This window comes from Suncus etruscus, chromosome 7 (assembly GCF_024139225.1).
Source record: "Suncus etruscus isolate mSunEtr1 chromosome 7, mSunEtr1.pri.cur, whole genome shotgun sequence".
In the NCBI taxonomy this organism is placed as follows: Eukaryota; Metazoa; Chordata; class Mammalia; order Eulipotyphla; family Soricidae; genus Suncus; species Suncus etruscus.
In genome coordinates this window covers 79,850,601-79,863,835 of record NC_064854.1, presented here as the reverse complement: position 1 = coordinate 79,863,835, position 13,235 = coordinate 79,850,601, and the positions used below count along the sequence as shown (strand labels likewise).

Sequence of the window (13,235 nt, the reverse complement as noted above, 5' to 3'; positions counted from 1 at the left end):
TATATTTAGAAAACCCTAAAGACTCTACCAAAAAGCTTCTAGAAACAATATATTCATATAGCAAAGTGGCAGGCTACAAAATTAAAAAACAAAAATCACTGGCCTTCTTATACACCAATAATGATAGAGAAGAAATGGACATTTAAAAAAATCCCATTCCCATTACTGCCCCACAAACTCAAATATCTTGGAGTCAACTTAACTAAGATGTGAAGGATTTATACAAAGAAAACTACAAAACCCTGCTTCAAGAAATAAAAGAGGACATGTGGAAATGGAGACACATACTTTGCTCATGAATTAGCAGAATTAACATAATTAAAATGGCCATGACATATTTTGCATTAAGTATTAATCAGTAGGCAAGTATGGGAATTTCTGTGACAAACTTTATACTAATATTAATCTTCAAGTCTTTCTTCAGTTGTATGCCATGCCATGCATACACATCTCCATTTAAGGGGAACTCAGGAGGCCTACCAGATGTATCCCCAGATTTCCCTGGAGTGGAGGACTGAAATAACCTCCAGGGTGTTCCTCAAAAGGCCTGCTGTGGAAGCTTCTTCCCCTGCGTAAATAGTCAAGGAATTCCTGAAGAGATATTTTTGAAATTCATGATATGGTATCGACATTACATTTTCTGTCATGTTTGGCTATCTCTCCTTTGTAAAATCTCAGGCAAAAATATGGCCTCAAATTCTTTTCAGAAATCCCAGCACCAAAGATTACTAAGATAACCCCTTTTCTGGATAATATTTACACCAAAATCAAAGACAATAATATTTTTTCATATATGTCCTTGCAGCCTCAGTTTCTGGTAATCAAGGGCGCAGCCAGAATACAGACCGTGCGCTATTGACTCTTCCCATAAAATGGGTACTACACCTTAGTGGATTTAGCTCTTTCTTTCACTTGACCTCAAATAATAGAGCCCATCCCAGTGAAGATCATTTTCTTAGATTTTTCTACTTCTTAATAATCCCTTAGTTTGCATTTGAAGTTAGTTTGCTAAGAGTTGCCTTGAGTTGTGACCTTCTCCTTTGTAACTCAGAATTCTTATGGCTCACACCCATAGCTTAATATATATTGTTTACTGGTAAACTCTGCTTTGTAACTGTAAACATTCTTCTCAATACCGATGACTGGCTTTACCCCTTATAAAAATTCCCTGCTTAAAAATTAAACTTGTCGCACACTTGCCAGATATGAGTCCCCATACTTTATGCGTGGTTTTATTTTTCATATTTTATATACCATTAGCCGGTTCATGTCCATCTACTCCCTGAAGTGGACTCATTGAAGTCCCTGGAGCTGTGGGACAGAAGCTGCCCACAGCAGTTGTATGATTTTGATAAATTCCACGTTCTCTAAAACTCTTGTAAACAAAAGCTTGTGTTGGAAATTAGACAGGATTAATAACTATGTCACTGCTTCAGATAATTATGTAATATATCCCAAATTAAACTCTGAATTAAACTTTTCTCTCCTCTTTCTTAACTATCTCCACCACCACCCCCATACACACACTCTGATCAACCTTCAAAGTATATCATGTACTGTTTGTTTTGGAATGAAACTAAGTCACTAGTTCACACATAGTAAGAACATCAGATTCCTTTTTTTGCTCACACTTCTACCATTCTCACATTAAGACTTGCAAAATTTTAGTTTATGTCAACATTAATGTCTGTAGAAATGAACACTTGTTTAATGATGTTATATTTGTTTAAAACAGGGGTCTCAAACTCAATTTACCTGCTGGCCGCAGGAGGCAAAGTCGGGGTGATCTTGAGTGCAAAGTCAGTAGTAAGCCTTGAACATTGGGGGGTGTGACCCAAACAACTAAAACAAAACAAAACAAAACAAAAAAGAATTCCTGTAGGGCAGGGCCACAAAATGTTGTATGAAGGGCTGTTTGTGGCCTGCGGGCCGCAAGTTTGAGACCCCTGGTTTAAAACATAATATATTTGTATTGGAGAAGATAGTTAATTCAGATAAATTTTGAGGAGCCAAGAACCCAGAAAGAATTTCGTGCACATAGATGAAAGCAATAGGAAATGTTTTTTGCCGAAAAAAATTACAAAGGGTAAGTTCATTCCTTGATGCAGCAGACCCAGATTTAATCCCTCCAACCTGCCAGAAGTTATCCCCAAGTGCAAAGCCTAAAGTAGCCCTGAGCACAACTGGTTGTGGCCCCAAAACAAAAACGAAAAAAAGAGGGAAAATAATTATTTTAGTATCTTTTTTCTTTTTATATTTAACTTGAACAAAATACTATTTTTCTAAAGTCATATTGTGTGGGATTATGGGATTTGTCAATCAATATCCACATTGTTACTCACTGGATGGAATTCTTTTAATGTAGCCCCTTTGATTGGTAGTGAAACCAGATAGTCCCAGCTTCCAGGTGTGACGTTTTTCCTCATATAATAAGCGTGGGCAGAAAGAAAAAAGCCTTTTCATTTTCTGGATCTCCGGAGTAATGGCTGCTTGGAGTAATGGCCAGTGAATAGGAGTGGGGTAGGGAATTTTCCAGTCTTTTTTTCTCTTTATCTAAGTGTGTATGTTTGAATTATTTTACAGACCGACTTCTGACTCCAGACCTGCTCTCACCAGTCAGAGCTGGAGGGTTAGATTCAATAATATTGTATATTTTTTTCTACACTTAGTAGACTTGCTTGTATAAAAAGTCAGTATGTTTCTTTTACTTTTCCTTATATGACTTTCCTTATATGGCTTTCCTTATATGGCTCTGTTTTCTAAAATATAAAACCAAGCCAAGCTAAATGTACACTTTTAAAATGGGAATTTTGTTTCTTGTCCCCAAATGGTTCTGTGAAAGTCACAATATAGGAATTCCCTCTCTAATGCCCCCATTTTTTACTATGCCTATGCAGGGAAAAAAAAAAAAAAAACCCAGGCGGAGCACAAAATAATTTTTTTAATCTATTTATCTATTTATTTTTTTTTATTTTTATTTTTATCTTTCTTGACTTCTTTGTTTTGGTGTTGATATTGAAGTTGATGTCCCCAATCTTATTTTATGTTATTTTATCTTTCTCTTTCTTTTTGCGCTCTGGCATGGTTTTATTTTAGGACCGAGACTATTAAGTAGTGCTTGCCTTTAGTGCTGTAGTGCTCACTGGATATTTTATTCGATATTTTGTATTGTAGTATTTCAAATTCGTTTTTCCTGTCCTCTCTCAAACTGAGGTTGAGAGCCTCTAGAAGGACTACACCCATTTTCGGCTTATTTGACTTTACCCCACTTTATCGCTTTTTCTTTCTTCAAACAAAACCACATAACTTGAACTATCTAGTTCTGCCTCTCAAACAGAGGGGGGGAAATAAGGGAGGGTACTAGGACCAACCAGATATATGATCACTAAGTAGTAAGCTAGACATAAAGGGGACCTCTTATTCTAGCAGCCCAAGGGGTGATGGTGGGGGATTGGGGAGGCAGGATGGGAACGGGGGTGGAGGGAGGACAAATTTGGTGATGAGAATTCCCCTGATTCAATGTTAATATGTACCTAAAATACTACTGTGAAAGATATGTAAGCTAATATGGTCAAAATAAAATATATATATAAAAGAAAGTCACAATATAACTAGTAACATATATTGTATTCCATATCACAAATCATCTCCTTACAAGCCTGGTAAAAGAACTGCAAAAACTCAATTATCTGAGGTATCTACTTGCATTTTAGACACACAGTAAAAATAATGATTTTTTTTTTTAAATGAGAACACCTGTCTTCTTTACACACTACACTTACCCGATGTTCTTCCTGCTGTTGTCTCAGAGTTTCATATTCAAGAGCTGGAGCAGGAAGCTGTGAGATGATTGTTTGTATTTCTGTCAGCCATGGCCAAAGTTCTTCATAGGTTTCCCAGAATTGGTTCACTAGGGATTGTGCCCGTTCTAGTTGTAGATACCTTTCTGAGTTTATCTGGCAGATAGCATCATAGTTCTTCAAAACCTTATCCAGTTTATTCTGAAAATTAAGACAATGAAATGCATTTAGCCATATATGTGCATTGGTCAGGCAAGACAAGTAGCACAATGTAACAGAAAATGTTTTTTTCTAGCATCATATATCTAGTATTGAAAAGCAACCAAATAAAAATACATCAGTGAATTTATTATTTCAGATTTCAATTATTTCTATGTTTTAGAGTTTATATTTAAAAAAGACCTTACTGGGGTTTTGGAGAGAGATTATAGCAGATAGGGCACTTGCTTGCACATGGTCAACCTGAGTTCAATGCCCTAACCCTGAGCAACACCAGGAACACTTCCCACCTGCAGAGCCAGGAGTAATCCTGGAGCATCTTTGGGTGTGGTCCAAATCCACCCAATAAATAAAAATAAAGAAAGGCCCTAAAGAATTATGGGTGTAATTGAATATATCAGGATTTCCTTCCTTTCTAAAGCAAATAATATTCTAGTTCTGGCTAAGTCTTCTTTCCGAAATATAGGTTTATTGTATTTTAAGATGTAAAAAAAACATTAAAAACTGTGGAAATGTCTCATAACAACTAGAGATCTGGTATAAAAACTATATGTTCATAAATGTAATTTTTATGCAATTATCAAATAATGTGGAATTGAATGATAGAAAACTAAAACTTTGAAGCTAGAGCAATGGTACATAGTTGATCTGGGTTTAATATCCAGCATCCTATATGGTCCATCAAGCACTGCCAGGAGTGATTCCTGGGTTTGCAGACCCAGGAGTAACCCGAATATCACCACATGTGGCCACAAAACAAAAACAAAGAAAAAAGAAAAGAAAACTCAAAAAAATATATTAGGTGACAAAATCAAATAAATAGCTGATCTCAGGTTTTGTTTTATAAGAAACAGGGCTCTAGATATATAAGAAATGAAATTCTCTAGCCATTCTTATAATGCCCTCTAGTTAGAAAACAAGTCTCATATGAGCTTATCAACAGTTACATTCTGGGAAAAAGTGAGGACTGCCTCATGTAAATTACATTGTAAAAGGAATTTGCCAGTCAACAAATTTAACTTACGTATCTTAAAATCAAAGTAGAAATGAGGCCATACACTGTTTTATAGAGTATCACAGTGAATAAGAGCTCAGTAGGGGACCAATATTATCCCTCTGTGGGCCCTCGGGCATTATAAGAGGACAAAAATTATTTTAAAAAATCATATAAATTAGGAGTCGCAGGTAGAATAGAAAGACTACAGGAAAGAAATAAGGTGAGAAAGGGACTGTGATTGAAAAAAATGCTAAGAAATAATGATTTAGAAAGTTGTATAAATCCATAACAGTGTGCTTGTAGGAGATAAAGCACAACAGAAATCCCAGTCACAAAATGATATAAATTAGTTTATAGTCATTGTATTTTTCATGTAAGAATCTTTGCAAAGATAATAGGGGGTATAAATTATAGACCAGTAGTTTACTAGAGAATATAAATAAAAGAGAAAGTATCAATATCTAGTGTAAATGTTAATTTTTGGCCTATGGTATATATCTTAAATGCAAAGCATAGTTAGAATGTAATCTTAGGCAAAGACATATCTATATATTTTTCTCTGGGATATTTTCCTTCAAGAGGATTACTATATACAAATTTATTTTGGCTATCAAAATGTCTTAATATAAACTGAACTAAGCTTTTTTTTTTCATTTTTTCATTTGGCTAGTTTCCAGGATCATTGAAACCTCAGAAACAGAATGTTTCCTGTTATTCAGCTCCTTTGTCCCCAACAAAGCTTAATATAAGTTTGCAGAGAATGAATCTTAGCATTGCAGAGGATTATATATTTGGTTCTTGTTGCAGTTCTAGAGGTCCAAGTGTTCTTACAACATGTAAGTAAGAGTTGACATATGTTAACACTAATACTAACAATTTATACTGATAGTAATGGCAATAATAGTGTAACATTCATGGAATGCTTAATGAGTGACAGTTACTCAAGAACCAAAACTTCATTGCTTTTATGTCTATTAAAAAAGCACATTCATGGTCCAGAAATCATGGGCTAGAGGACATGTTTTGCATGAGGAATGTAGTATTCGTTTCTGTGCATCAAATATAGTCACAGAGCATCCCCATGACTGATTCCTAAGCATTGCACCAGGAGCAGTCTCTGAATGCTGGTTGGTGTGGTCTCAAAACAAAATAAAAAAGTTTATCCTTAAAGAGATTCCCTTAAGAAATGTCCACTTCACTTCTTTCTACAAGTTTAAAAATGCCTTATATAAAATGAAAACTTAGTTGCTTGAAAGGCAGCTGTGGATAAAGAAAAAGTGAAAAGCTGTTGCAATGCATGGGACAATTCACATCTCACTACCAGTCACAGAAACAAGGTTATACCTTCATGGGTTGCTTTTCCTCTTCACTGTAAGTGGTCATGATTTTATGTCCAAACTTGACAAGTTCATCAATAATATCTTTGTGTCTCAAAATATCCATGGTGAATGTCTGCGATTTACCAAAACAGAAAAAGAGAGCATGTGTGATTCAAATAAAAGCAAGAAAGCAAAGTAGCTAAAAATTATCAAGTTACACTGGCAAGAGTTTAAAAAAAAAAAAGTAAGCCAGGGACCATAGTGATAGCACAGAAGTAGGGCGTTTGCCTTGCACACAGCAGATCCAGGACAGACCTGCTTCTATTTCCGGAGTCCCAAATGGACCCCCTAGCTAGGAGCGATTTCTGAGTGCATAGCTAGAAGTAATCCCTGAGCATCACTATGTGCCCCCCACCCCCCCCCCAAAAGTAAGCCATACAAGCACATCTTCTAGACTTAAACTCTAACAAGCATTTAGATGCAAATGAAAAATATAATTCTTCACCTTCTGAACCTGAAGTTGGGCAGAAGTCTGGTCTTGCTCAAGCCTGATGTCACCAAGTGACATCAATTTCTTTTCTGTTTCGGTAATCCAGGATAATTCTGCATCAGCTGCTTGGTCAAACTAAACAAACAAAAAAAAATTAGGTCAGCAATTTCCTGTGATTGGTGTCAGAAAATAACTATCTATATTCTTTTAAATATCCTTATTACTCAGCCTGAAAAAGCTAAGTTGATCTCTTCATCCTGAAAAAATTCATAATGACTTAAGTTGTAAAAAAGGAGAACTATCCATAGCATAATAGAATACAAGCTCTCAAAACATGTTGACTTCCTAATAGCACATTAATGATTCTAGGATGTCTAATACATCATGATACCTTCTTTTCTGGTAGCTGAAAGAAACTGTCCATAGAAGTAATACTCAAATTAAAAAGCTAAAACAGTCAGTTGAAGATCATCTTCCAGTCACTTCATCTATGACTCTAACTTATAGATAAGCAGGATAGTATTCTTGCTATTAAAATGTAAGATTCTTAACTAAAATATAAAATATTTTATCTTTTACCATACTCTAATAATATTATAGTATGTAAAAAATATTTTGCTATGTATACAGAATATACAACCCCCTAAAATGTGTGCATCATTTTTAACATCTTTAATAATGACAATTTTTGAAATACATTCTTAAATATTTTAAAATTATATTTAAACTTGAAATATCTTAATATATTTTAAATAAACACAGCAATATATACAGTGAGTATATTATACAGTAATTCATTAAAATTACTTTTTATTTATTCAATAATTTAATGGCTGTTTATTATATCATTAACAATGTATTAATAAAATTCATTAAAATTAAAACAGTAAAAAACCCATAAAGTACAGAAACATACAAAAATAAAGTGAAAACCTGTAGTAAATACCATTGGTATTTTAGAGAATATTCTTCCAGAAATTTGGAAGAGGTTTACAATGGTCTGAACTAACTCTGTAAAATTAATTTTATAATCAGTTAGTATGAACATTTCCTATATAACATTATTTTACATAAAATTTCTAAAATTAAAGTATCAAGTTCTCCATACCTGGATACTTCCATTTAGGCTGTGTACTTCTTTGCTATTATATAAACAGCCCTGTAATAACTATCCCTGCATAAAAATCTCTATTTCTAAGTACTTCCTTAGGGGAGATTCCTAGAAGTTGACAGCCAAATCAAAAAGCATGAAAATTTTGCATGACTTGTATTAAAGGATGTTTGCAGCAGTTGTTATAAGGAACTAGAGAAGTCAAGGGTTACCACAAGTACTAATGATAAAAAGTAATCTAAAATAGCCTCAGTTGGAAGATATTTTAATGGGCCTGGGCACTGTGAGTGTTCAAGCCCAATCCTGCAAGGTGGAAATTAATGAGGATTCAGAGTACAAAACTAAGAAAAATAGTCTAAAATAGTGTAAAGAAGGCAAAAATCCTATCTATTTGTATTGGCCCCCTAAGACACATACACTGATATATCACCCATACTGTTTGAGTTGAGGCTAATTTTTGTGTTTATATGACAGTCCTAGTAAAGAAAGTGAGGCTGTTTCTGTGAATATTGGTTAACTACTACATGTGCCTTCAGTTAAAAATAAAAGTCACAAACCGGTGATGGGAATCCCCCCCCCGATTTTATGTAAATATGTACCTAAAATATTATTGTCAACAATATTTAAGCCACTATAATCAAAATTAAAATTATGTTAATAATAAAAAAATAAATAAAAGTCAACAAAGCTGCATTAAAGTGCCATGGAAGTTACCAAAATGGAAGACAGAAACTCAAATGCTCTTTCTTGACCCAAGGCAAATATCTCCACTGCTAAAAGAAAGCAAGACTTTATGCAGAAGTTTCTTTCTCTTTTGAAACATTTATTTGTCAGGGGCTGGTGTGAAAGCCCAGTGGGCAGGATGTTTGTCTTGCACATGGCTGACTGGGTTCCATCCCTTGCATCCCATATGATTAAATTCTGAGCCTGCCAGGAGTAATTTCTGAGCACAGAGCCAGGAGTAAGCCTTGGGGCTGGTGTGGCGCTAGAGGTAAGGTGTCTGCCTTGCCAGCGCTAGCCTAGGACGGACCAAGGTTCGATCCCTCGGTGTCCCATATGGTCCCCCAAACCAGGAGCAACTTCTGAGCGCATTGCCAGGAGTAACCCCTGAGCGTCACTGGGTGTGGTCCAAAAACCAAAAAAAAAAAAAAAAGAGAGAGAGAATTATTTGTTAGCAACAAATGGAACAACCAGTCTACAAAAAGCAAAGCAAGAAATTTTAGATCAATAAATTTATTCAAACAACTAGTTAATGTGCATTTTCTAAGGAACTATAAAAACTTTGTATCTTACTCTTGAAGAAGTAAAGTACAAGATTTCTTTTACTACTTATACAAGTATCAAACATCTGTATCTCACAACTGCTTTCTCAGAAATACTTTAATAGCTTTCATTGGTGGAGTCTAAACATCACCCTTAACTACTATAACTAATAAAACTTTTTTGTTTCGGCTAAACCATTATCGTAGAACTTTTCTATAATTTAGTGAAAGAGTTTTTATGGGCTATTTCAAATGTTCCTGAAATAAAGAACCAAATATATTATTTTGAGTACCAAATATTCAATATCTCCTTTAGTCTGATATCTACATACTGTGACAGTTCCGAATGAACCCCATATTAAAATTAAGATAGAGGGGCGGGCGGAAAAAAAATTAAGATAGAGGGCCCGGAGCGATAGCACAGCAGGTAAGGCGTTTGCCTTGCATGTGGCCAAGCTAGGCTTGATTCCTGGCATTCCATAGGGTCCCAAACCTGCCAGAGTGATTTCTGAGCGCAGAGGCAGAGCTAGGAGTAATGTGAGTGCTGCTGGGTATAGCCCATAAACAAAACAAAACAAAACAAAAAATTTAAGGTAGAAAGAAGTCAATTACTATCCAATTAGCAAATGTCAAATCTGAGTCAAACCTTGGTCTGGCCTCAGATATTACTATATTATATGTCATTCGTGCTTGCATGCATATGGTCTTTATGAACTCAAAACATTCTTGTGATTTCAATGCAAATGCTCTTATGTCACAACAGTTGGTACGTAGTAGACATACTGCTGCCACACTTACTTGGAATGTTGCTCTTGTGTGGAAATAAAAGTTTAGAATAGAGAGATAAAGTAAACCTTAACCTTTTATTTCCTTTCCCTTGCTTTGGATCTTATCCATTTCTTTTGATGAACATTTCCTTCCATTTTGCTGCTTCCTTTAGTTTATAACCCAACTCTTGGCACTCAACTTCTATATCATTCTGGCTGGTCTAAACAAATCTCACTTTTCCTGGGAGGTTTCCTCCTAGTTTTTTTAAAGTAAATAAACAAGTGTAAATTGATTTAGAATGATTTACTGGGTAGTTTAATTGCCCCCAAATCACCTTCACGTTGTTTGATTAGGTTATTATAGCCAGCATGAATACGTTTACCAAATAGAAATGCTGTAGAGAATTTGGATTTTCAGTCCTAGCAAGATAATTTAAATGCTTTTACAAACTGTAAATTTCACATTTATAAAAGCCAAAGAAAAACTGTCCTGAAGCTTAAACAAGTACAGTAACCCGAACTCAGGCCTGAAGGTCTGTGCTTTGTAAGTCAAAATATCTTTCCCCATTTTCATATGGCTCATTTGGTATAATTTGTAAGTAGACAAACATTATAAAGATATCTTACATAGTGAGGTTAAACATGCAAACCCATGTATAGTTTCAAACCTGATAATGGTATGTATTGTGAGAGGAGGCAGCTGGTGTGTGTTTTAATAAAACACACCATCATTATTTACTAAAACTGACTTGTTCAATTCACATATTTTCTGAGTATAGTGAATGGCTCTAATTCTTTTCAAAAAGACTATCCTCTTCAAATATAGCCTGCAAATCTGTAGTTACATGTGGACACTTGTTACTGGTAGTATAATAAATATTGTCCTCACTCATTCATCCATAATTGAGGCTGTTATATTATTTTCCAAGTAAAAAAATAAGCATCATCAAAATTCAAAGGCACATCTTCTTGAGCCAGGCATTATGATATAAGATCTACATAAAAAATTTCAAATCATAAATAATTAAAAAAACTTTTCATCCTTTTGCACATTTTTCTAACATGTTATATAAGTGTTTGGAGGCCAGACATTCTACCTGTACATTTTCTAACAGCAATCAGACATGACAGTTCACAAAATTTCAGGAATTTTTTCAGTCCCCAAAAGATGACATAACTTAAATAAGATAAATATGCTTCCCAAGCAAATGAGCTCATTTGAATCAGATTAACATAATTAGGTTATTATGGGAAGAATGATAACTGTAACTAAAAGAATAACACTATCATATTCAAGGTTCACACCCTAACTTTTGTTACCTAAGTATAGATGCTCTGGGGACAGAAATCTAGGATGGGGTGAGAGCTAATCAAATACACTATGCTATGATGGTATGTCTGAAAAGGTGAAGGTCAATGACAAAGTATGAGAAAGAGATAATCTCTTTATATGGAATGAAACAGGGACTGCAAAACATTTAGTTAACATTTAGGATAAAAGTTTGGTATTTTGGGGGTTATTTGTTACTTTGTTTTGGGCCACATCCAGTGAATCTCCTGGCTTACTACTGGCTCCATGCTCAGATATCACTCCTACCAGGGGTGGGAGAGCCAAATATGGTAGAAACAAAACCTGGGAGAGCTACATGGAAACCAAGTGCTTTAGCTATGCTCTCTCGCCCAGACTACTTTGGTGCTCTCCCCTGCATCATCCTTATATGGGATGGTCCCACATAATCACCTAGATTTGTGTTTGGTTTGGTTGATTTTTTTTTTATAAATCTTTATTTAAACACCATGATTACAAGCATGTTTGTTGGATTTCAGTCATACTCCCACCACCAGTACCCCCTTCCTCTCCCACCTGTCTGTATTCCAGACAGGCATTCTACTTCTCTCCTTCTTTAACATTATCATGCTAGTTGTTAGTGTAATTACTTCCCTAACAGCATTCGCCACTCTTTGTGGTGAGCTTCAAATTGTGAGCTGATTTTGTTGAGATGGAGGAAGAGAGAAGGATGGTAAGGTAAATTGGGAGAAAAGCAGTTTGGAACAGCCTAAAAACATGAAGGCTTCTGAGACACAGAACCCAGATGAGGATACTGGAAAACCTTAACTAAAATGCAGAATTCCAGGCTCAGTGGCTGGACCACCTGGGAGGAGAAGCCCCAGCCCTGGAACAGATGCCATGTTAACTGGCAGTTCCAAGCTTTCCCCCTTTGGCAACCACCCTAGCAACAGATGCAGACTCTGGAGAATCCTGAGATATATCTTTAGTGTAAAACTCCTTCCTTGACATTGCTCCAAGTAAATTTCTTTTATGAAATCTACTTTATCTTCACTATTTCATCTCAACCTATATTCCTTAATATAAGGAAAATCTGCATTCCTAGAAAACCTGATAAGAGTTTAGGACTGATTTTCCATTTCCTTCTAAGAACAATTGCTCACTCCACCCTAAGTCCCTGGCTCCCTAAAAAATCAGGCAATGAGCACCAGTTTCTGCACTGTGCAGACCAAGAGGTCTTCAGGCATCAGCTACCTCCTGGGCCACTGACATCCATATTATCTATGTATAGCATGTATAAAAGACTTTGCCTAAGTAATATACAACATAAATGGCAAGAAAGCCAAGAGTCAGGAGACCTGCAGCCTCACTCACAGGTCCTACCCACAGGGAATCCACTCATTTTGGTGGGACTCATTTCTACAACCTATAAGAGTTATATTAGTAAACTTGCTTCCCAAGCTTTTCTTTAAAGTACATTGTGAAACCACCCTCTCACTACTACATAAAATTTGCTCTAAAGAGTCTAATGAAGCAACAATATAAATATCTAGAGATTTCAATAGAAAATGCATCAGAACACGCATTATTTATAAACTATTCTGGATCCCAACTGTTGCTCAGTTTTCTGCAGGAGCCATGCTTAAAGGGTGGATGACTTAAAACTCTGTAGAACTAGAAACTGTATGAGTCATAGAGAGGTCAGCAACTATCATGTTCCCCCTTGAGTCACCTTCAACAAACACTAAATTATCCACACAATCATTTCCTTGTTCATTCACTCTTTGACACCGTTGTATATAAGTGAACATTTACAGGGTAACTCAAAATGCTTCTTGACAGAGATTAATCACAACACTAATGCTCCAAAAAGCATATATGCAGACAAAAAAGCGTTTTACTCAAAAAAAGCAGGCGTGATCTTCATAGTGGCTGAACTGGTGCAGCTAAAACTCAGACACAAAGAGGCAGATGGCTTTAAG

The 13,235-nt window shown here is 35.5% G+C and overlaps 1 protein-coding gene across 3 annotated transcripts in view; it reads right to left on the bottom strand.

Annotated features, from left to right (window-relative positions):
• DST (dystonin) overlaps nt 1-13,235 on the bottom strand; it is a 541,070-nt gene that overhangs the window by 79,231 nt on the left and 448,604 nt on the right. For all 3 annotated transcript variants that reach the window (XM_049776729.1, XM_049776730.1, XM_049776727.1), the window contains 3 exons: nt 6,841-6,960; nt 6,361-6,468; nt 3,783-4,001 (listed from right to left, as the gene is read on the bottom strand). In XM_049776729.1, the coding sequence (XP_049632686.1) occupies nt 3,783-4,001; nt 6,361-6,468; nt 6,841-6,960 (447 nt within the window). The remainder of the gene's footprint in view (nt 1-3,782; nt 4,002-6,360; nt 6,469-6,840; nt 6,961-13,235) is intronic.